We start from the raw sequence: 22,711 nt of genomic DNA, 5'->3' as shown, positions 1-22,711 counted from the left end.
CTCCGTTCTTGAAGAAGGCGAGATGTAGCCTCATTTTAGTCTGTTCTTTTTCTTTTAGCACAAATGTTTTTGTTTTCTTCTTCTGCACTTTTGTTGTTTGAGAAGTGTTAGAACATTTTGAAAAAAACAAGAAACTTTCCCCCCTTATTTGTATTGATAGTGTGTTATGTTCGGAATACACATCCATACTTTACACATTTGGATACCTGTGTGTATGTGTGTTTACCTCATGTATGACAAAACTTGCAAACTGCTATACCCTGCACACAGAAAAAGAAAAAGCCACAAGTGTTTTTCATTTATACCATCAGTGCGTAGTTGGTGCTTTGTGTGCTTATTCAAATGGTTTGTGTGTACTGTATTGATGCAAAAACACAATTTTCTAAAAGAGTTTGAAGAGTTTTGCAAGAATTGTTTGCTTTTGCAAGAGATGTATAATGTTTTGCTGGTTTGGTGTAAGGTTTTCTGGTTTGTGTGTAGAGTTTTGCAATAATAGCCTATAGCTTCAAAGACAGTGCCTAAGCAATCAGAAAAAAACTATAACAGTCTTCAGCTGCGGCCCAAAGTAAGTCTGAGCACTTCCTGTAATAAGAACACACACAGCTTAACAGAACATTTAACCCACACAACACCGGTAACAAACATTAAAGGAACAACAATTAGACAGGTATCTACTTGATGTATACTACTGACAATTCATATGTATTTTAAGTGGAAATATATGACATATAGAAGTATCACAAATTAAATTGTTATTACTTGTCATAGACCGCAACTGAAGCCTGAGATGAGTGAACAGCATCATCTCTTGTCCCTAAACGAAACTGCACTGATAGCCAGACAACAAGCATGACAGCTGTGTTGGTGCCATAGACTATTCTAGGTATTGAACTGCTAACCACGAACGTAGAACACTGCAATATTTGCAAATAGTTAGCTAGCTAGCTACTGTAGAATGGACATCATATTTACTGACACTAACACCGCATTTTAATTACCAGTAGAGCTGGACCATGCACAACTTTTTTTGCTAACTGTATAGCAAAGTCCTCTCCCCCACAATAACAAGCAATTTTCAAAAAAGTTTCTAAATCACTTCGGACGGTTTTCACTTGACTCAAAATTATTAAAGTAAAGTTTGTTTTGTTGAATTAATAGCTTGAAGTTCCCGCGACACCTTCGACACAAGTGTGCGTTTTGTCGAAAGTACGGAGGTGAATCTTTCACTAGCTCAAATTAGCCTAACATGTAATTACAATATAATTGAATTCTACTGCAATTGAGCAAATAAACTATGTTAATAAAATAAACATTTATTTTGAAAAATTATTTTGAAATAACATGAAAATATGTAAAAGATTAAATAGTTTTGAATTAACTTTACCATTACTGGTAAATGTTAGTCTAAGCTCCACAAATTACTGTCAAATGCATCTTCAATACTTGGCCTTCATACTATGGAGGATCAAACCTGCCATAATTACAAATAAATGAATAAATAAATGCACACATAAATAGAGTAATTATTCCCACTTTCATTCATTTTATTTATTTATATTATTTCTTAATTTATTTATTTTTACTTTGTTTCATCCAAAATGACAATAAGGGTTGTCAAGAAAACGTATGTGGGTGATACTGTATCTAACACACAATTGCTTGATCAATGTCACGGCGCTCTGCTGAATTTGGATTTGCCTGGGGTGCATTCAGTAGGACAGAACGGTGTTCAATGTTTAATTAAACGGAAACGGTACTGTACTGAACGACCAGTTGAAAAATGGTATGATTATGATTGCCCAAAGGGTGATTATCTATGGTGTGCTGCACCAGGACACTCTGTTATCACTTGCAGCCGTACAACCTGCCAGAGGAACTGGGCTACTGTAGCTACAGTGATCTCCGAAAGTATTGTAACATCTGCTGATGTAAAAAGGGCTATATAAATACATTTGATTTGATTTGTGTGTGTAGTTCAATTGTTTACTTTTAGGACAAACCAACCAATGGTGTGTTAGATACCACCCACAGACGTTTGATGATAGTAGATCAATCATTTAATACAAATATATACTGCATGAGAGAAAAATGCATGCATTTTGGTCAGTAGTTTTGTATTTCCTTGCTCATTTACTGATTTAAGTGTGCATTTATTTATTAATTCATTTCTAATTATGGCAGGTTTGATTTTCTAATACGAGTAGCCTATAGGCCTGTTGTACAGTCCTCTCTCACATGCTTTTCTGTAGCCTACATTTATTTTTAGCTTTATTGAAACACACTCCTAGGTGGGACATTTACCTCCGTTCTCCATTCCCCTCCAACTCTTAGAGAAAATGCCCCCTCTTCCTTGTTTCAGAATCATTTCCTCAAATCTTATGAACCCACTACCCTCTTCTGCCTCCTCACACTGTACAATGTGGGATGGTGCTGTTGTTCATCTGAGGTGCTTTTACTGATATGGAAAATTGAATATTGTGCTTCGGTTTGTTGAACCTATTCTATTAAATTTGTCTGAAATTAAATAAGGAATCTGCCCTATCAATTTGATTTAAAAAATGTAAAGAACGCTTCTAAATTGCTTTCAACACCTCATGCACAAGTACATTGAACAGAGGTGGGGGCAATGTAGCAGTGGCAGTCTATCAGAATAGTTGTAGGCGTGGCTTATTGGGGGCCTGGCTTCCCAATTTTTTTTCTTCTCCCACCTGTGAAAATGAATGTCATTCTAGTTAATGTGGTCTGTTGTATTTGTTATCCACTGACATCTTTACACTTTAACCATCTATTGTAATACTTGCATAATTGCATGTGAATATAATGATCCTGATAGGGTTTTTGTGTTTAGACAGTCGTTGCTTATTTATGGAGTTATGGTTGCTTAATGTAAAGGTGAAGAGTAAGTTTAGAAACATTATTTCACATTGAACAAAATGTATTTCTCATTGTGCAAGGAATGTACAATACCGATCAAAAGTTTTAGAACACTCATTCATCACTCTTCCATTCCTGTGGCGGTCCTCTGAGAGCCAGTTTCATCATAGCGCTCTATGGTTTTTGTGACTGCACTTGAAGAAACATTCAACGTTTTTGAAATGTCTGTATTGACTGACCCTCATGTCTTAGTGTAATGATGGACTGTTGTTTCTCTTTGCTTATTTGAGCTGTTCTTGCCATAATATGGACTTGGTCTTTTACCAAATAAGGCTATCTTCTCTATACCCCCCTACCTTGTCACAACACAACTGATTGGCTCAAACACATTAAGAAGGAAAGAAATTCCACAAATTAACTTTTAAGAAGGCACACCTGTTAATTGAAATGCATTCCAGGTGACTACATCATGAAGCTGGTTGAGAGAATGCCAAGAGTATGCAAAGCTGTCATCAAGGCAAAGGGTGGCTATTTGAAGAATCTCAAATATAAAATATATTTAGATTTGTTTTACACTTTTTTGGTTACTACATGATTCCATATATCTTATTTCATAGTTTTGATGTCTTCACTATTATTCTACAATGTAGAAAATTGTAAAAATAAAGAAAAACCCTTGAATGAGTGGGTGTTCTAAAACTTTTGACCGTCAGTGTTTATAATTGCTTCTTACTGAATTGAGGAAATTTAGATAGGTCATTCCATAGTACAAAGTTAACTTAAAACAAGATTAGTTGTAATTAAATGAAAAATGTGTTTGTATTTGTAATTCATTAGATTTAACCAAAGAGGATAAGTAAGTTGAGTGTTGAAATAATCAAATAACAGTTGGCATTGAATCATATATTGGTTTCAAACAAATGTAGTTTTTGTTCAATTGAGAGAACCTAACTAATTTACTTGTAACCAGTTGAAGTTATTTTTTTTAGGTTGATTCGAACAGTTACCTCCATGACCTCCCTCATTACTGTGTCCAACCCCCTCTCCACCCCCCCTTACTTTCACCAGTGTAGGTATACATACGTCTGCACTGTGCATGAGTTATTCACCCCCAAGTACCATTGTACCATACACCCACACATCCGTCATATCTCTATGAATGTTTCTCTTCATGAAACTTCTCTTTTATTGTAAATGCCTCTCCTCTCAGCTGCGTGCCATCTCATGCTGTACACACAAACCACACACATGAACACACTAGACACAAAGCTCTGCTAAAAATGCATCACAGAACAGTGGAGGTGAAACAATATTAACGTCAAAGGTTATTGTAATGAATAAAAGCATTTAATAGAATAACCTACCACAATGACAACAGCAGCAGAAGAATATAGAATAGAACAGAATATAATGAATTAAAACTTTATAGTCCATTTTTGTGAGAAACAGAATTGTGCCCAAACCATGGGGCCTACTGGACGTCCGAAAATGTTTTACTTTCTTTAATTTATAGACCTAGTGCGGTTGTACACCTACTGCAAATGCGTGTACCTGCACAGCAAATTGGCCTGTGTTTGTGTCAGTGTTGATTCAGGATTTAAATTAACTATCTAACAGTGGAATTAACAATCAGTTGTGTAAAATAACCCCTAGTGTTGATGTTAATAATCAGTGTTGAGTGTGAGGGTGTGATTGGGTCAGTTTTACTCTGTGGACCATGAAAACCACATTGTTTCACCATCATTATCATAATTCCCAGCATGCTCTACTGCAGCTAGATTTTTTTAGGATTGTTTTTAATATTTGTGTTTTTGCCTGTACATTGATTGATTGATTAATCTTATGTTACACAAAGATAAATAACATACACTTTTCTAAACTAATTCAATCAGTTAGTTAGATTTATTGCACCTGTTACTGAAATGGTTGTTCTAGTTTAAATGGTTTAGGTAGTATTCTTCATCACTGCTCCTAATGATAGACATTCAGAATGCAGGTTGTGGGTGTATAAAAATTAGAACTGTTGGATGTCCTAACTTTGGCTGGATTGCAATAGGAATTACACATCATGTTGTAAACCAGCATAATCAGACTTGCTGGCCTTATGTGGCACGTAACCCAGGAGGTTCCTAACACCACTGTGTTAGGGTAAATCTTGGCCATCAAAGTAAAGCCTCATGATATATGTAATGTATTGTCATAATCAGTTTACGTGTAATGATAACATTCAACAACAGTAATAACTAATTTGGTGAAGTCCACAGGATAGAGAATTAACAAATTCAACAAAGTGCATAGTCATTTTACCCCCTGCTCAAAAAAATTAAGGGAACACTTAAACAACCCAATGTAACTCCAAGTCAATCACACTTCTGTGAAATCAAACTGTCCACTTAGGAAGCAACACTGATTGACAATAAATTTCACATGCTGTTGTGCAAATGGAATAGACAACAGGTGGAAATTATAGGCAATTAGCAAGACACCCCCAATAAAGGAGTGGTTCTGCAGGTGGTGACCACAGACCACTTCTCAGTTCCTATGCTTCCTGGCTGATGTTTTGGTCACTTTTGAATGCTGGCGGTGCTTTCACTCTAGTGGTAGCATGAGACGGAGTCTACAACCCACACAAGTGGCCCAGGTAGTGCAGCTCATCCAGGATGGCACATCAATGCGAGCTGTGGCAAGAAGGTTTGCTGTGTCTGTCAGCGTAGTGTCCAGAGCATGGAGGCGCTACCAGGAGACTGGCCAGTACATCAGGAGACGTGGAGGAGGCCGTAGGAGGGCAACAACCCAGCAGCAGGACCGCTACCTCCGCCTTTGTGCAAGGGGGAGCAGGGGGAGCACTGCCAGAGCAGTGTCTGCTCAAACGGTCAGAAACAGACTCCATGAGGGTGGTATGAGGGACCGACGTCCACAGGTGGGGGTTGTGCTTACAGCCCAACACCGTGCAGGACGTTTGGCATTTGCCAGAGAAAACCAAGATTGGCAAATTCGCCACTGGCGCCCTGTGCTCTTCACAGATGAAAGCAGGTTCACACTGAGCACATGTGACAGACGTGACAGTCTGGAGACGCCGTGGAGAACGTTCTGCTGCCTGCAACATCCTCCAGCATGACCGGTTTGGCGGTGGGTCAGTCATGGTGTGGGGTGGCATTTCTTTGGGGGGCCGCACAGCCCTCCATGTGCTCGCCAGAGGTAGCCTGACTGCCATTAGGTACCGAGATGAGATCCTCAGACCCCTTGTGAGACCATATGCTGGTGCGGTTGGCCCTGGGTTCCTCCTAATGCAAGACAATGCTAGACCTATGGCTTGGCTCGTGGCTCGTGGCTTGAGTGTGTCAGCAGTTCCTGCAAGAGGAAGGCATTGATGCTATGGACTGGCCCGCCCGTTCCCCAGACCTGCATCCAATTCAGCACATCTGGGACATCATGTCTCGCTCCATCCACCAACGCCACGTTGCACCACAGACTGTCCAGGAGTTGGCGGATGCTTTAGTCCAGGTCTGGGAGGAGATCCCTCAGGAGACCATCTGCCACCTCATCAGGAGCATGCCCAGGCGTTGTAGGGAGGTCATACAGGCACGTGGAGGCCACACACACTACTGTGCCTCATTTTGACTTGTTTTAAGGACATTACATCAAAGTTGGATCAGCCTGTAGTGTGGTTTTCCACTTTAATTTTGAGTGTGACTCCAAATCCAGACCATGGGTTGATAAATTTGATTTCCATTGATAATTTTTGTGTGATTTTGTTGTCAGCACATTCAACTATGTAAAGAAAAAAGTATTTAATAAGAATATTTCATTCATTCAGATCTAGGATGTGTTATTTTAGTGTTCCCTTTATTTTTTTGAGCAGTGTATTACCTCAATTACCTTGACTAACCTGTATCCCTGCACATTGACTCGGTACTGGTACCCCCTGTATATATCCTCGTTATTGTTATTTTATTGTTACTCAATAATTGTTTTACTTTAGTTAATTTAGTAAATATTTTCTCAACTCTTATTTTTCTTTAAACTGCATTGTTGGTTAAGGGCTTATAAGTACGAATTTCACATTAAGGTCTACTACACCTGTTATATTCAGCGCATGTTACAAATAAAATTTGATTTGAATCGATTTGTATTGGTCACTAACAAATGCAGTCATGGGTGGTAACGTTACAAATTACTCAAAAAGGCAAGTCACACTGGGAAATGATATTGGATGCATGGCTTAGTCGGGGCGTGGCTTTGAATTAGTTATTTTTGGCCACCTGTGAGTGAAAGTGTTGTACCAGTTTAATTGGTCTAGGTTTTTAATTGGTCTATCAATGTTTGAACATATTGGCTACCACTTCAGATGTCTTTGTAAATGTGACATAGAAGCATGTGTCAATAAAGAAAATACTATTATGTGAGGATGTTGAGCATGCAGATGAGCTTCTGTGAAACGGTTTCTGACAGTTTGTGCAGAAATTCTTTGGTTGTGCAAACCCACCGTTTCATTAGCTGTCCAGGTGGCTTATCTCAGACCATCTCACAGGTGAAGAAGCCGGATGTGGAGGTCCTGGGCTGACGTGGTTACACGTGGTCTTAAAATGACATTGGAGGCGGCTTATGGTAGAGAAATTAACATTACATTCTCTGGCAACAGTTTTGGTGGACATTCTTGCAATCAGCATGCCAATTGCTTGCTCCCAGCATGCCAACTGCACATTTTAGAGTGGCCTTTTATTGCCCCCAGTACAAGATGCACCTGTGTAATGATCATGATGTTTAATCAGCTTCTTGACATGTCACACCTGTCAGATGGATGGATTATCTTGCCAAAGGAGAAATACTCACTGTAGTATCGGTGATCTACACTACATGGCCTCCCTTGAATGAGTAGGGGTTCTAAAACTTTTGACCGGTAGTGTATAGCTGTTTATATTAGTTACTATGCTGTTACTAAGCGGTAATGTATTACGGCAGTGTTATGTTACGACACCTAATCGGTAATGCACATGCGCACAATTGGGGTGGGCTGTAGAGCACGAGAGGTTTTTTTCTAAACCAAACTGCACTCCTGTATCCAGCCTGGTAATTTTCTCCACAACACAAATATTAACACTCAAAAGTGTGGACCTGTATAGACACTGGCCAAGTGTCAAATTGAAAATTGTCAGTGTTGATTTAGCACTGGAGAATTTGCTTTGTGGTGAGCAGACGGTTAAAAGTTCAGAGCAACTGAGAGATGGATTATTGGGGCTCTGTGGGTTATGAAGGCTATTGTAGGTATGGGCTATGGGCTTGCCTCCTCTGCCCCCTGGATCTCTCTGTCTATCTCAACTTCACTCCACTGAGACATATATTTAGCCCCAGAGAGCAGTGGCCACGGGATGGCCACATACCAAAACAGTCACATAGCAGGGTTAAGGTCATATTGCGTCATTATTAATGACCAACAGTTAGATTAATGGACTGTCTGCAGCCATAACCACAACGGGCAAACCCGGTGCCACGCACACTCTATCAGAACTTCCAAGGTCTCATTAAATAGATAATGAGTTAGGAACAGGAGAAGATCGAATGACCTGAAAACTACACAAAAGGAAAGACTACTATCTGCCTGTTGAGAGGGCTTGTCACCAGCTACCTGCTTTTGGGAGATAAATTATCCCGAAAATATTGGCTACATTTCAAACAGGCTGTTCAGACTACTATGCTATCTATTTTGAATAAGACATTTAAGCATTAGATTGAAGCCTCTGGCAGAGGGATATTTTCTTCCCAGGACATGGGGAATGGAATAAACAAGGTAGCGGTAATAATTATGTCAATTGGAGCACGTGTGTGTCCGAGGCTTTCTCGGAATGACATCATCTGCTTTTGATTGTGAGAAAGGTTAAGCTATCGAAATTCAGTTAAATACAATGGCTCAAAGATAGACTGCAGTAAATAGGCCACAATTAGCGGGCTCTTTATTATTATAAATAATATAAATATAAATATTATTATTATAAGCTATACAGAATAATTCGAGAATAAACATGTATTTCACCATGTAGGTGCTGCCTGATCTCTATCTGGGAAACTTCAAAGGTAAAGTAATTCCCTTACAGTGTGTGTGTGTGTGTGTGTGTGTGTGTGTGTGTGTGTGTGTGTGTGTGTGTGTGTGTGTGTGTGTGTGTGTGTGTGTGTGTGTGTGGCATGTGTGTAGCAGTGGGTGTCCCACACCTGCTGTTCAGTTCTCCAGATCTTTACACAGATCCACTAAAGCACAGTTATGAGGGTGTCTTTATTTAATAAGAGTGTGTGCTTGTGTAATAAGCATATACAGTGGGGTCCGGAATTGTTGATACCTTTGATAAAGATGAAAAAGGCATTTGCAGTTCATTTTGTTTGTGTTTTAGATTATTTTCTTAATAGAAATAAATGGTAAATCATGTATTGTGAAATGTTCAGTCACTTTTATTGTAAATAAGAATAGAATATGTTCCTAAACACTTCTACAATAATGTGGATGCTACCATGATTACAGATAATCCTGAATGAATCGTTAATAATAATGAGTGAGAGAGGGTCAAAGATCATACCCCCAAGACATGCTAACCTCCCCTGTTATTGGTAATGGTGAGAGGGAGAGGTCATAGCATGTCTTGGGGCTATGATCTTTAACCCTCTGTAACTTTCTCACTCCGTATTATTCACGATTCATTGAGGATTATCCGTAACCGTGGTAACATCCACATTAATGTAGAAACAAATGATATTCTTATTTAGAATATAAGTGACTCCAAAATGACACAATACATTATTTACCATTTTTCTATTGGGAACAAAATTATCTGAAACACAACCAAAATGAACCACAAATGCATCCAACAAGTTTGTAGAGTCACATGCTTGATGTAGTCGTTGTGTGCAAGGAATATGGGACCAAATACTTAACTTCTGACTACTTACTTATAAGAATCTTTAGGGGTGTCAATACTTTTTACCCCTACCTTTTTGAAAAAAAGTATTACTTGTTAAACAAAATCTCTTTCTCTAAGCAATTAGTATTAGTATAAAATAACATAATTTCCCTTTTTTTTAGCATACAGTACAGCTCAGTATTTGAATTATTTATTTTATAAATTCATTATTGCTCATTTTGATCAAGGGTGTCAATAATTGTGGACCCCACTGAATGTGTGTGTGTGTGTGTGTGCTTTTTTGCTCTAAATAATTGATTTGATGATTGTTATTATATAATAGATAACACCAGCCATCATCAATTTACTGACTCCTACACTGTGCACCGTTTGGGTTGGACGTCATTTCATAATCAGGCTTGGGCCTAATTTCCTCAGAGTCCTTTCTAGTCCATATGTATATCACCTCACCATTCAGTAAACCAACCCAGCGTGAGAAAACATGCCCTCGGCAACCTTTAGCTTCCTTTTAAAGACAGAATTTGATTAGAAGATTTACTGTTTCTTGCTTTTGTGCTCTTTTAGAAACATTGCTTTTCCGGTTTTTCTTTCAGTTCAAATGAAGAAAAACCTGTTTGTGAGAGTTTATTTGCTTGGAGATCCTTGGGGAGTTGGTTGTTGTTGTTGAGCAGAAAACTCTTTATTTAGGACAGGGGTGCCAAAGGTCTTTGTAATTTGAGGACAGGGCCTACGTGATTTTTATCAGCTGGTAAGTGTGTGGCGCTAGCAACTCCAGGGTCGTGGGTTCGATTCCTGCAGAGATCGTGTACATACAGTAAACTTAAAATGTTAGCACTCACTGTACTGTAAATCGGTTTGGATAAAAGCATATCCTAAATTACATATTATATTATTATGTTTTTTATTCTCAGATGCGCGGGACAAGGAGCTGTTGGCGAAGCACAATATCACCCACATCCTTTCCATCCATGACACCGCTGCCCCCATTCTAGAGGTGAGACTATGCCTTGCCCACCCCTGACACAGATTAAGCCTATACCTGGATTGGAGATGGAGATTCTCCATTGAAATTGTATATTAGTCCAGGACTATGCTTTATCTGTGTCCAGGGAACCAGCCCTTAGAGTTACGACCTGTGTGATATTGGGCTCAGCAGTATAACCTGACCAATCAGTCTACTGCCTGCCTTGTTATATTAGTATGGAATGATATCTGGTTGCAGTAGTTGAATGGAACGATAAGTATAGATCATTTTTGATCCTACTCTACTTATATCATAACCTTGGGAGGCTATGCTTGATCTTGAATAACTAACACCCAGTTAATCCCACTTGATCACAGTCATATCGCCAATAGCAATATAAGGGCTGAACTTGATATAATCATTACATTGTGACAGTTGGAAAGTGTTCTGTTCTTTCTATATTAGGCTGTGTGTTTTGTAAACAGTGTTGTCTAGTCAAAGGTTCTACGCCTCAATGCCTGTATAATAATGGTTCTCAGATAGTTGTGGATGAAAAGAAAATACCCATAAGTACTTTTTGCTGTGTACTGAGTCAAATACTCATACGATGTTCATTATGTCACCAATTCACACTTCTCTGTTACGACTCCTGAAATAGAAAACTGAAGTTGTATTGAAAGTCAAACTTTCCTATCCCCATTTTCAATTGGTATATGGAAAGTATTAGACTTCTGGTATCACCCACAAGACAATGGGGTTCTTCACTCAGAGAAAAAGGGTTCCAAAAGGGTTCTTTGGCTGTCCACATAGGAGAAGCCTTTTTTGTTCCAGGTAGAACCCTGTGGAAAGTGTTCTACCTGGAACCAAAAGGGGTTCTTCAAAGGGTTATCCTATGGGGACAGCCAAATAACCCTTTTAGGTTCTAGATAGCATCTTTTTTTTAAAGAGTGTACCTCATGTTATGCAACTCAAGGTGGAGTTGCAGAAATGTTTATTTGATACTGGATGTTGGTGAGTTTAAATTATTCTACACTTTTTTTTATCAAAATGTAGGCATGCAGGCATCATTTAGCAGCTGAATGTCTTAACTAGATTTCTGCCTTTTCTGATGACATTATTGAAACCTTATATTCCTACAAGCTTTAAAAGTCTCACGTCAGAATGAGACGTTCATCCATGTTTCGGAAACGTCAGATTTCGAAGTTGTTCCAAATGTCAAATTTCGAAGTGTTTAAGGTTAAGTTTACGCAGAAACTCATAATTCTTAAGGTTAGTCATTAACTCCGAATGGTTCGTGTAAGGGTTAAGGTTCGGGATAGGCTTAAAACAAAAATATAATAAAATAAAAATAAAAAACAACTTTCTCTCGCTGTACTTGAACATGCAACCTTGAAATCAGAGGAAGACGCTTACACGTAGTGATGGGAAACCAAGGCTTTCTATAGGCTTCGGCGCTTTCACCAAATTCTGCCTAAAAACGGTAAATTATTCAAAGCTTCATTATCTGGTCGTAATGCACATTAGTGACATCTACTGGTCAGCAATAAATAGTATCATGTGATTATCAGATAGAGGTATTTTTTCTCTGTTGTGTTCATTATAACATCTTGGCGCAGCAGTAAATTGTTGGATTTAGTAAACTATAATCAGTTGGAATAGCAGGTTTGTATCTTACACCATGCTTCCTTTTTGTTATAGTGTGGACACTATATAAATAATTCCTACTGAATAGGTGGTGGACTTAACTGCAGTAAAGTATTATTACTATTCATGGGAGCATGGTTATTATGGACATTGGTGTTGACCGTGACCTTTACCCTCCTGTGATGTCATCACCCAGAGTTGGCACAGTATTAACGGGACACTACCTCATGTTGAGTTGGGTGTATCGCTCTCCTGTTTTCAACCTTTGTTACATGGCTGTACCCCTCTATTTTGTCGTTTGCAAGTAAAGGCAATGAACTTCGAAACGCATGTGGATAATCCTTGTAAAGTTACCACACTTTTTTTGCTTTCAAGTTCACTATTTAAAAAAACTGAACCTAAGGCATTATTTATGATGCTTAAGACAGAAGCTTATACTACACTAAATAAATTGGAACCACAGCAATTTCTGTGGGAGCTCGCATTTTGCAACACATGATTTGAAAAAGCACGCAAATAGTCCGGGTAGCTGTTTGATTACCTGTTCAGGAGTCTTATGGCTTGGGGGTAAAAACTGTTGAGAAGCCTTTGGTCCTAGACTTGGCACTCCGGTATCGCTCGCCATGTGGTAGTAGAGAGAACAGTCGATGACTGGGGTGGCTGGGGTCTTTGACCATTTTTAGGGCCTTCCTCTGATTCCGCCTGGTGTAGAGGTCCTGGATGGCAGGCAGCTTAGCCCCAGTGATGTACTGGGCCGTACATACTACCCTCTGTAGTGCCTTGCGGTCAGAGGCCGAGCAGTTGCCGTACCAGGCAGTGATGCAACCAGTCAGGATGTTCACAACGTTGCAGCTCTTTTGAGGATCTGAGGACCCGTGACAAATCTTTTTAGTTTCCTTTGGGGAATAGGCTTTGTCGTGCCCTCTTCACGACTGTATTAAATGTTTATCTGGGTTTTCAGATAGGGCTTCATTCGGATGTTCAAATATGTTTCTATATGAGAGAGTGGGAAAGGTGTGTTTGTGTGAGATAAGTACAGATGGGGAGAGGACAAACCTCAAACTGAGAATGCTAAAATGAGCTGTGCGGTTATCAACTAGTTTTCCTTCAGTGCTGTTGACTGCAGCTGTTTCAGTTGCACTGAAAAGCAATAAAATACTAAATACACCATATTTGTGAACAAACACACACACACAAGTATTGTCTCTGAACTTTAATATTTTCTCATTTAAAGCCAGCCTGAAAACCATGTATCAATCTCTTTACACTTTATCAGTCTGTGACAGCATCTCAGTTAGTTGTTGTGTGTACAGTAGTGTGCTTTCACTATTATTATGCTGAAGAGAGAATGGCAACTTCTATCACAGTATTAAGATACACAATAGTAGATTTTGGTAGACAGAAGGTGCTCTTTGATAAAAGGGTTAAATTGGTTATCAAAAAGAAAGGACGACCAAGGCACTCTTCATATAATTAATTAAAATTCCTTTATTTGTATGGCATGTTCAATGGAAACAAAGTTTCAGGGAGGCCAGGGAGTACTCCCTGTCGAAGGCCATGCAGCTGAAACGCCTCGGCAAGTCGTCACACTACTAGAGAATGCGTTATCATTCTACCGGTAAATCAACTGATCAACTGTTTAGCAAGCCTCTATGACTCAGCTCTTTGCAGACTAATGGCAAGCCAGATGGAGGGTCAATTTGCATACCCAACAGTCAACTTGTATGGTTATACTGATTGATTTCTGCAAAGATGGCTCTGTGGTTTTGGAGAGGGAAGAGGTTAGTTAACAACCTGGTGAAGTTGACATGGGCAATTTTAGCAGAAATTGGTAATGCTTCTCAGGATTAATATTCTATGTATTAATTGCGGTGTATTTTTCTAAATCTAATTCGTTGCACACAGTTTTGGTTAGAGTTGTGTGGTAAATTGTGGTCATGACAAATCGCTATGATGACGATTGATCTTGACAGTGTTGTATTGTGGGTAGCTATGCTGATTGTGATGACTCATTATTTGGATGACCAGTTGAGATGAGTTTATTAGAACATTAGATTTCGGACTACTCCTACCCGTGTTCTACTGTCTATCGGGGGGGGGTGCGGCTGTCTGTCTGACCTGTCCAGTTGGAGGACTACCGTGGCTCTCTATATCGCAGAGTTTTTTTTTGCGGAGGTGCAGTCATAACGGGACGGTTCGTTTCTGCCCGCTGAGGCCATGGTTCACCATCAGCTGTCAGGTGCACATCCACCACACACACACACACACACGCATGCATGCACATAGAGAGAGTAAATCTGTATTGTCATGATGCGCTACTGCATGGGGTTTGTCCCTTGTTAGGACCTGAAAGAGGAAGAGAGCAGAAGACCCCCAACACCACAGAGTTCAAACTGAAGTGATAAAGAGCCTCATCACTAGATATAGTATGTTGGCATACTGCATTATGACACAATGTTTATGGACCCAAATGCATAATGTCAAATGTCCAATTGGGTATGTCAATGTTTTATATGTTGTTGACTTGTTGTTCAGCTCCAGTTGTCCTCTTCCACAGGAGATGAAATACCTCTGCATCCCTGCTGCTGATGCCTCCAAACAAAACCTGTAAGTGTCTGTGTTTGTGTGTGCACGTGTCCGTGGTTAATTAACAAATGATGAACGTTACGTGACTTTATAGCCCCTAAATGTTCGTTTATTAGCTCAAACTGCAGTCCTAGTCCAAGCTTTATATCTGTCTTCAGGACCCCGTTTTTTAAGGACAGCATCATTTTCATCCACGAGTCCAGACTCAAAGGGAAAGGCTGCCTGGTCCACTGGTGAGCATTTTTAAATGTATTGATATTTGATTGAATGTTTTGATGACATTCTAATTGATGTAATTGATTGACTGATGTGTTCCCAGTGTGGCAGGTGTGTCTCGTAGTGTTACGTTGGTGGTGGTGTACATCATGACAGTTACTGGGCGGGGCTGGGTGGAGTCGTTAGCTGCGGTGAGGGTGGTACGGCCGTGTGCTGGACCTAACGTGGGGTTCTTAAGGCAGCTAGAGGACTTTGAGAATCTAGAGGTGGCACAGGTCAGTGACAGTCTTCTTTCTCTCTCTCTTTTCTTAACCCACTGAGTATTGCCTTTCTCTCTCTCCTCCTCCTCTTATCTATTTATCTTTCTCTCACAATCGCTATCACACAAGTTCTCTACTCTCTCCATCAATCTCTTTTTCTGCTCCCTCTCATCTTTCCCTCTCTTATGACTCTCTCCTCCTCTCAACTCTCCCACTCTTCTGACACTCTCTCCGGTCTCCTTCTCTGTCCTCAGTATAGGGAATGGTTTAAGGACAGGTATAAGGAGAACCATTTTAATGATGAAGAGGAGATCAGAGCCCTTCTGTGGCAGAAGTCTCAGGCCATCCGTGAGTCCATAGCAACGGCCACGGCAACGGCAGCTCAGCTAGCCACCAGCAACACATGACCCCATGTCTCCTGCCTGCTCAGCCCACGCCAGACAGCTGTCACTCACTCAATGGCCAGCCAATCACTGTTTCTGACTTCAATATATATTGGTGGGACTGAGTTTCTTATTCAGTTCAACCAACTGTAGGTTAGACCAACTGGAAAATGTTGATTACAAAAAATGTACAGGTTGTCATGAGGGGGTTTCTCAGTGGTCCCTGTGTGCGACTGGGTTCTTGCTCTCCCCTAACAGTCACAGCAACATGCAAGAGCAGTCAATCTGAACGCCCAGGAAAGATACATTACAAGCCTACATCACACACACACAGAGAGAGAGAGAGTAAACCTCGAACTTCTATCATCTCCCCCACTCCTGTCCATACACACTCCCTCCCCCTCTGAGAGTGTGACGTGTGTGGGTTTGTGTGTGTGCTTTGTGTTTAGCCTAATACGAGGAATACATCTCTGTATATTCATAGGCCTAAAAGTTATGTGAAACGCAGCACTGTATCTTTGTAGACCGACAGAGATTTTGATGGATTATTCTTGACCATGACATATAAAAAAGTACTTAAAATGTGTCGACTGTTTCCATGCATACGGAGGTGGTTGAAGTTAGCCTATATCACCAAGCACAGCCACATTTTCATTTTATCCCCACTAGGCAATCTTCTTTATCACAATGATAATTAGCCTATGACTTTAGGAATTATAATGATTACATAGGCTACTAATTAAAAAATTGGTCTCTGATTAAGTTTGTTGGGTCTTTATTTGAAAGTTGGATTTCGATTGATAGACTTCTATTCATTTATAGCCTACATGTATAGCCTACTGGAGACAGATGTTATAATATAATATAGGCTTAGGCTTTCCGTGACAGGATGTAGAATTAGCCTATATCATTGGTTTATATCATTTCAAAGAATTGCTTTGCTCTCGACTGGTGAACAGATTGTCTCACTTTCCAGCGTTGCGGGTGTCTTTTTCTGCGACTGACGTTCGCGAGGGTTTCCCCTGCTGCTTACGGGAGGCATGCGCAGCATGAAGTTTCACAGACGCGAACAGCCCAGCATCCACGCTTGACTTCATTTCGCCCCGCCTCCATCTACAACTGATTTAAATTGAGTTGTCACGCTGCATTATGATCTTTCGAGACTGATTGATTTCAAAACTCAAAGGGGTTTCGAGTTTCAGCGGTAAGTCAAGGACATTTGCTCTGCTCCCGCTTAAATATATAGGCTACCTGCAGCAAAAAAACACGTTTACATGCAAGTAAGTGTTCAAAAGTGAATGTAGCCTATTCTTAAATTATTTGAATTCAATTTACATAATTGGTATGCAAGTCTGGTATACGCAAGCAATTTGACACAAGAAACTCAAGCAATAACATTTTTGCAGATATTTTTAGGCAAATTAATGTGTTATGGATAATTTGTATTCAAAATATCTTAGTACCTATAATATTTACCAATATAGCCTATACTGTCCTGACCATGTCCATGATCTTGGCTAGAGATGAACCCTGAGTCGGACTACGGGATGTCTACGGTGAGCTGTGGGAACGGAAAGCTCCGCTCGTGGCTAATCGAGCAGGTGGATACCGGGAAGTACCCGGGCCTGGTCTGGGAGAACGAAGACAAGAGCATCTTCAGGATACCATGGAAGCACGCGGGCAAGCAGGACTACAACCGGGACGAGGATGCCGCTCTCTTCAAGGTAGGCTACTGTATGGTATGGGGCCTTCATTCAAATGAATGTCTCCAATATTCTGCATCTACGCACTGCATGTGCGAGAGATGTGTAGGCTATTACATTTTAAATATTTTAGCAGACACTCTTCTTCAGAGCTACTTACAGTAGTGAGTGCATACATTTGAGCCACACAAGGAGCCACACACGGAGCCACACACAGTACAATTAGACTAGTGATGAGTTAAGAACGTGCCTTTTATTTATTTGAAATTGTGCAGGATAAAATAACTTGAATCAAATCAAATGTTATTTGTAACATGCTTCGTAAACAACAGGTGTAGATTAACAGTGAAATGCTTACTTATGGGTCATTTCCCAACAACACAGAGTTAAAATAAAGATATAACAAATAGAAATAGTGACACGAGGAATAAATGCACAATAACGAGTAAAAATAACATGCCTATATACAGGAAGTACCAGTACCGAGTCGATGTGCAGAGGTACGAGATAATTGAGGTAGCTATGTACATATAAGTAGGGTTAAAGTGACTACTAGGCAACAGGTTAGATAACAGACTTAGCTGTAGCGGTAGCATCTCGTTTTCAAGTGATACTTAGTAACAAGAATAATATAGCAACTACTGTCTTGTAATAATAACAATGAAATAATAATAATAAAACAAAAAAACTTTAATTAACAGCATAATAAAGTTGTTTTACAACTACTAGGCCTACAACGAATAAAAGCTACTGCTACAACTACTAACTACAACTAAGCTTTGGGCAGGTTGAGGTGCCAAATCCATTACGCATAGGGTTTAGGATGTACCAACTCATGCACAACTGCACCGGTGATTCGTTACCCGTGTCTGACGACTTCGTTTTCTGTGACTTTTCTGCAGGCTTGGGCGCTGTTTAAAGGCAAGTTTCGGGAGGGCATCGACAAACTGGACCCGCCAACGTGGAAGACGCGCCTGCGGTGCGCGCTCAACAAAAGTAACGACTTCGAGGAGCTCGTGCAGCGAAGTCAGCTGGACATCTCAGACCCTTACAAAGTCTACCGGATCATCCCGGAGTGCGCCAAGAAGCGTCAGTTTAATTTATTTTGCATTTACTTTAAATATAGTGGCCTAGGAATCATGCTGTAATTTTACGTTGCAGTTTATAATGAATTCAAATGATGAAATTTGTGGAAAAACCTATAGAGAGTTATTGAATCAGCTTTCATATATACATGTTTTTGTTATATGCACCACTATCAGAAGGAAACGCAGATGGCACCCACACACTGAATGCCCCAGCAGGTTTTGATAGGGGCCAGTGACTTATGTGCAAATAATAGAAACAATAGAAACATTTCAGTATACTGGAAAATCAGGCTGCCAAACCACAAGACTGTAGTTTCATCCATTTGCTCTCTCTGTCTACTTCATATTCGTTATGAACCTTTATGATAAAGTCTTGATTATTCATGTGTAATTAAACTACTATCTACCCTCTCATAATTTAAGAGTGCGTTGAAATGTCTGTGTGTGATTACTCATGTGGTGTGTGTTTAAATTATTACTCCTGTGTAACAGATTTCTTGCTATCAGGATCCAAACAGGAGGATGGTGGCAGCCCCCTGAGTCCTCTGAGTTACCCCATGCTACCCTCATACCCCGCCCTGCAGCCACAGGTAATTATGGTCATCTGTAAACTCACCTCTTAGCGGTTTTGTTTGTGGCGTGTGTGTCTGTATGTGTTAGTGAGTGAGAGAGTGAAGAGAACAGCTGCATGGACTGGCGAGTGTGTCATCAACATCACATGACGAGGGACTCAGAACCCACCCTTTCAGGCATGAACGCACACAGACACACTAGTACGCACATTGAGTGATTAGCGCACAATATCACATGAGCCCAGTCTTAGTGATACTTCCTCTTCCATTCATATTATGAATCTTAGTTGGTTCCGTGTGTAGAGGTGATTGTTTGACTGACAGATATCTCTTTCTCTATAGATGTCTGGGTACATGCCCAGTACAGAGCGAGGCTGGATGAAGGACTATCTTCCAGAGCAGGCCTCTCTTCCTGAGCTGCCCTATGCCCAGTGCCCCTACCCCTCACGCAGCCTATCCTGGGCCCAGGGGCCCAGCATGGACAACGGTAGGCCTAATAACACAGCATATATTTTTTACTTGTGTGATAGAATCTAATGTAGGCTGTGCAGCTGTTATGTATCTGTAGTTATGCAGAGCTCTCATGAGCCTAAACCCTAACTTGACATCTCAAATAACTCACTTTTTTGCGTAAGTCTTCCATTGACCTCAATGTGTGATCGTCGATTCAGGCTCATGATGTTTGCGTGTATGCTTTTCTGGTGTGTTGGAATTACGTGCCTTTATTGAGGTCCTGTCTCTCTGCGTTTGCAGGGTACCAGATCACAGGGTCCTTCTACACCTACAGCGCTACTGACGCCCAGCCCTCCCCCTTCACACTGGACACCAGCATGAGATCAGCAGAGGCACTCTCAGGTACAGTATACACACGCTTATTTACTTCAAATTGGACTTACAAATAATATTTTGATTTTAGTCCACGTAATTGCGCATTATATTTAAGGCAAATTGATACTGTATTCCAAGAGTTAGCTAAATACTCTGATTTTTATGCTGTTTCTCTTACCTGTGCTTCTTCCTCCACCCCAGATATGCGGTTACATGTGTCAGTGTTTTACCGGGACTCTCTGTGGAGGGAGGTGACCACCTCCAGTCCAGAGGGCTGTCGCATCGCTCCCTGCTCCCCAGACCAAAAGCTTTATTCCCCCACTGTGGGTCCAGACCTGGTACCCCTACCCCTGGACAGCCTCCCAGCCCTGGGGAGGGGGGAGGAGTGTCCTCCCAGCCCCCCTGGTTGTACCCTGGAGAGGGGCGTGCTACTGTGGATGGCCCCAGATGGCCTCTACGCCCGGCGGCTGTGCCAGGAGAGAGTGTTCTGGGAGGGAGGGTTATCATCCTACGTAGACAAACCCAACAAGCTGGAGAGAGAACACACCTGTAAACTACTGCACACACAGGACTACCTCACAGGTAAGTTAACGTAAACTGCAAGCAGGCGCACACATGCACGCATCTCATTCACTGGCAAACTAAACCACACACTGTTGTCATGCTGTTTCCTGGTCGTGGCCAGGAAGCAGACACGTCCTCCTTTCCTGTAAATATTATGTTGAGATTGCCTCCATACTCCCCACCACACACTTTTAAGAATAGGACATTACACACAGTTATGTGACCTCATCCCCGCCCACCTTGCCCTACCACAGATGTGTTCAGCCTGATTGGTATAATTTGCATATAGACACAGGACTTTCCACCCAGTCACATGACTTCTAAAGTCACCACACCAGTTCATAGGAATTCCCTTTGGCCAAAATTAAATTAACCCTTTATCGACCCAATGTCCCCTCCTTGCAAACGTCTCTACCCAACCCTATCCTCTAGATTTAATCCCTCTCTACTTCCGTCTCTCAGAGCTACAATCAATTTTCTCTACCACCCCTCTCTCTCCCTCCTGGTATCTCAGAGCTGCAGGGTTATTCCCTCCACGCCGCTCCTCTGTACCTAACCATCTAGACCCTATTAACCTCGATTTCTCTCCGTCTACCAGAGTTGCAGGGCTATGCCCTCCACTGTCGGCCACCTCCACGTCTCCAGGTGCTGCTGAGCTTCGGAGACGAGTGTCTGGATCCCCAGAGACAGAGGACCCTCACTGTACAGGTATATAACCATCCCCTAACATCAACATGACCTCTACCTGTCTTCAATGCCCCTCTCTACTTTACTCACACCCCATCACCTAATCCTGGCCCTCTATATACCCCGTAACCTCCATCGATCTCTCACAAAATATCAGTTTGATTCCTTGTAACACCCACACTCATACATAGCACTTATAGTACAGTCCCCCTTCTATCTCACCCCCTTACCACCACCTCTCAGTGACACCAGTAGTAATCCCTGCTGTTCCCCTCCACTCCTGCAGGTGGAACCCATGTTTGCCAGGCAGCTCCTGTACTACACCCAGCACCAGCAGCCCAGCGGACACTACTACCGCAGCTACGACCTCCCTCTCCCTGGAGTCACGGAACACAGCATGACCCCTTCCGTAACCGAGGACTACCAGAGGGTCGTCACACATCACCATAGCAACACCCTGCAGGACTGACTAATCTGACCATCTCTGATCACAGTCAGACTGCGGTGCAGGACATGGGGAGAGGAGAAGAGAGGGAGAGACATGAAAGCCTGGGGAGCCGAGGAGAGAGTCGTCACACTGTACTCTGGATCACACATTTCCATCAAAGCTGAAGCAGAACTATGTCAATCCAAGCCAAACTGAACTTAACCAGGCCATGGAGGAACATATACTGGGACCACTGAAGAGACTAACAGATAGTTGTATGCTGTATAGATGTGTGTTGTAAGGGAGTCAACACCCCAAATTCTTATGGATCAAACTGTATTTCAACTACTCTCAGGGAGCCATCCTTTGGCCTTAAAGACTCAAACTTGACCGCCGTTCTGCAAGGTCCACTTTGTGACAACAGAACTGACAGCTGTAGTGATTGTATCGACATGCTCTAGAGTCGTGTGTGTGTTTTTGTATCTGCATTTTATTGTATGAGCGTGTGTAGTATGGCCATACTGATGTTGACATGCTTTCTTCTGTAAATACATTTGACCTGTTACTTCTAGTGTATCGCATCACATTTTCTCAATCACAAATACTGCAGTTCAGAGATGACCAAAGACCACCACTGAGATTCGACCACACTGAAACACGTACTAGCATGCCGAACCTTTGGATTGGCTCACTGTGTCATACATTGGGAATGTTTTGTAATTGAAGAATTAAAATGTTTCAGGCAAAAACGTTGCATGTTTTGAGACATACATCAAATGAATAGAAAGAGGGCTCATGTTAGATAAGGGATTTGTGAGAAGTGACATTCTTTGTGTGTGTGTACAGGAAGCCTGGTTCAGATGCAGGATGATGCTGGTTAATCAAACACACTCGCAGGAGAACGCGGTCATAAACAATGGGTGATGACATCACCAGGGGAGGAGGAAGAGGTCGGCCACTCTTTCCGTCCCAGAGAGGCATAGAACTGAAGAGGGTTTAGAACTGTT

The 22,711-nt window shown here is 41.3% G+C and overlaps 2 protein-coding genes across 4 annotated transcripts; both read left to right on the top strand.

Annotated features, from left to right (window-relative positions):
* The first annotated feature begins 8,343 nt into the window (after positions 1-8,343).
* LOC139578673 (dual specificity protein phosphatase 22-B-like) lies at positions 8,344-16,593 on the top strand. Its single transcript, XM_071406601.1, has 7 exons — positions 8,344-8,662; positions 8,913-8,946; positions 10,694-10,776; positions 14,948-14,997; positions 15,135-15,209; positions 15,296-15,467; positions 15,707-16,593. Exons 1-7 carry the CDS (start codon positions 8,642-8,644, stop codon positions 15,857-15,859), a joined length of 588 nt encoding a protein of 195 aa, XP_071262702.1. The 5' UTR covers positions 8,344-8,641; the 3' UTR covers positions 15,860-16,593.
* A 307-nt stretch (positions 16,594-16,900) lies between these two features.
* Positions 16,901-22,453, top strand: LOC139578672 (interferon regulatory factor 4-like). Of its 3 annotated transcripts, none has more exons than XM_071406600.1 (9): positions 16,901-17,039; positions 17,357-17,559; positions 18,441-18,627; positions 19,134-19,216; positions 19,541-19,685; positions 19,952-20,053; positions 20,228-20,608; positions 21,189-21,298; positions 21,564-22,453. In XM_071406600.1, exons 2-9 carry the CDS (start codon positions 17,359-17,361, stop codon positions 21,744-21,746), a joined length of 1,392 nt encoding a protein of 463 aa, XP_071262701.1. In that variant the 5' UTR covers positions 16,901-17,039; positions 17,357-17,358; the 3' UTR covers positions 21,747-22,453. The 3 variants fall into 3 exon arrangements, with proteins under 3 accessions (XP_071262701.1, XP_071262699.1, XP_071262700.1); XM_071406598.1 differs by having other exon boundaries at positions 19,119-19,216; XM_071406599.1 differs by having other exon boundaries at positions 16,995-17,115; positions 19,119-19,216.
* Positions 22,454-22,711: the final 258 nt, after the last annotated feature.

This window comes from Salvelinus alpinus, chromosome 6 (genome assembly GCF_045679555.1).
Source record: "Salvelinus alpinus chromosome 6, SLU_Salpinus.1, whole genome shotgun sequence".
Lineage (NCBI taxonomy): Eukaryota > Metazoa > Chordata > Actinopteri > Salmoniformes > Salmonidae > Salvelinus > Salvelinus alpinus.
Note: the sequence above shows the minus strand (reverse complement) of the source record. Positions and strands in the feature narration are given on the sequence as shown.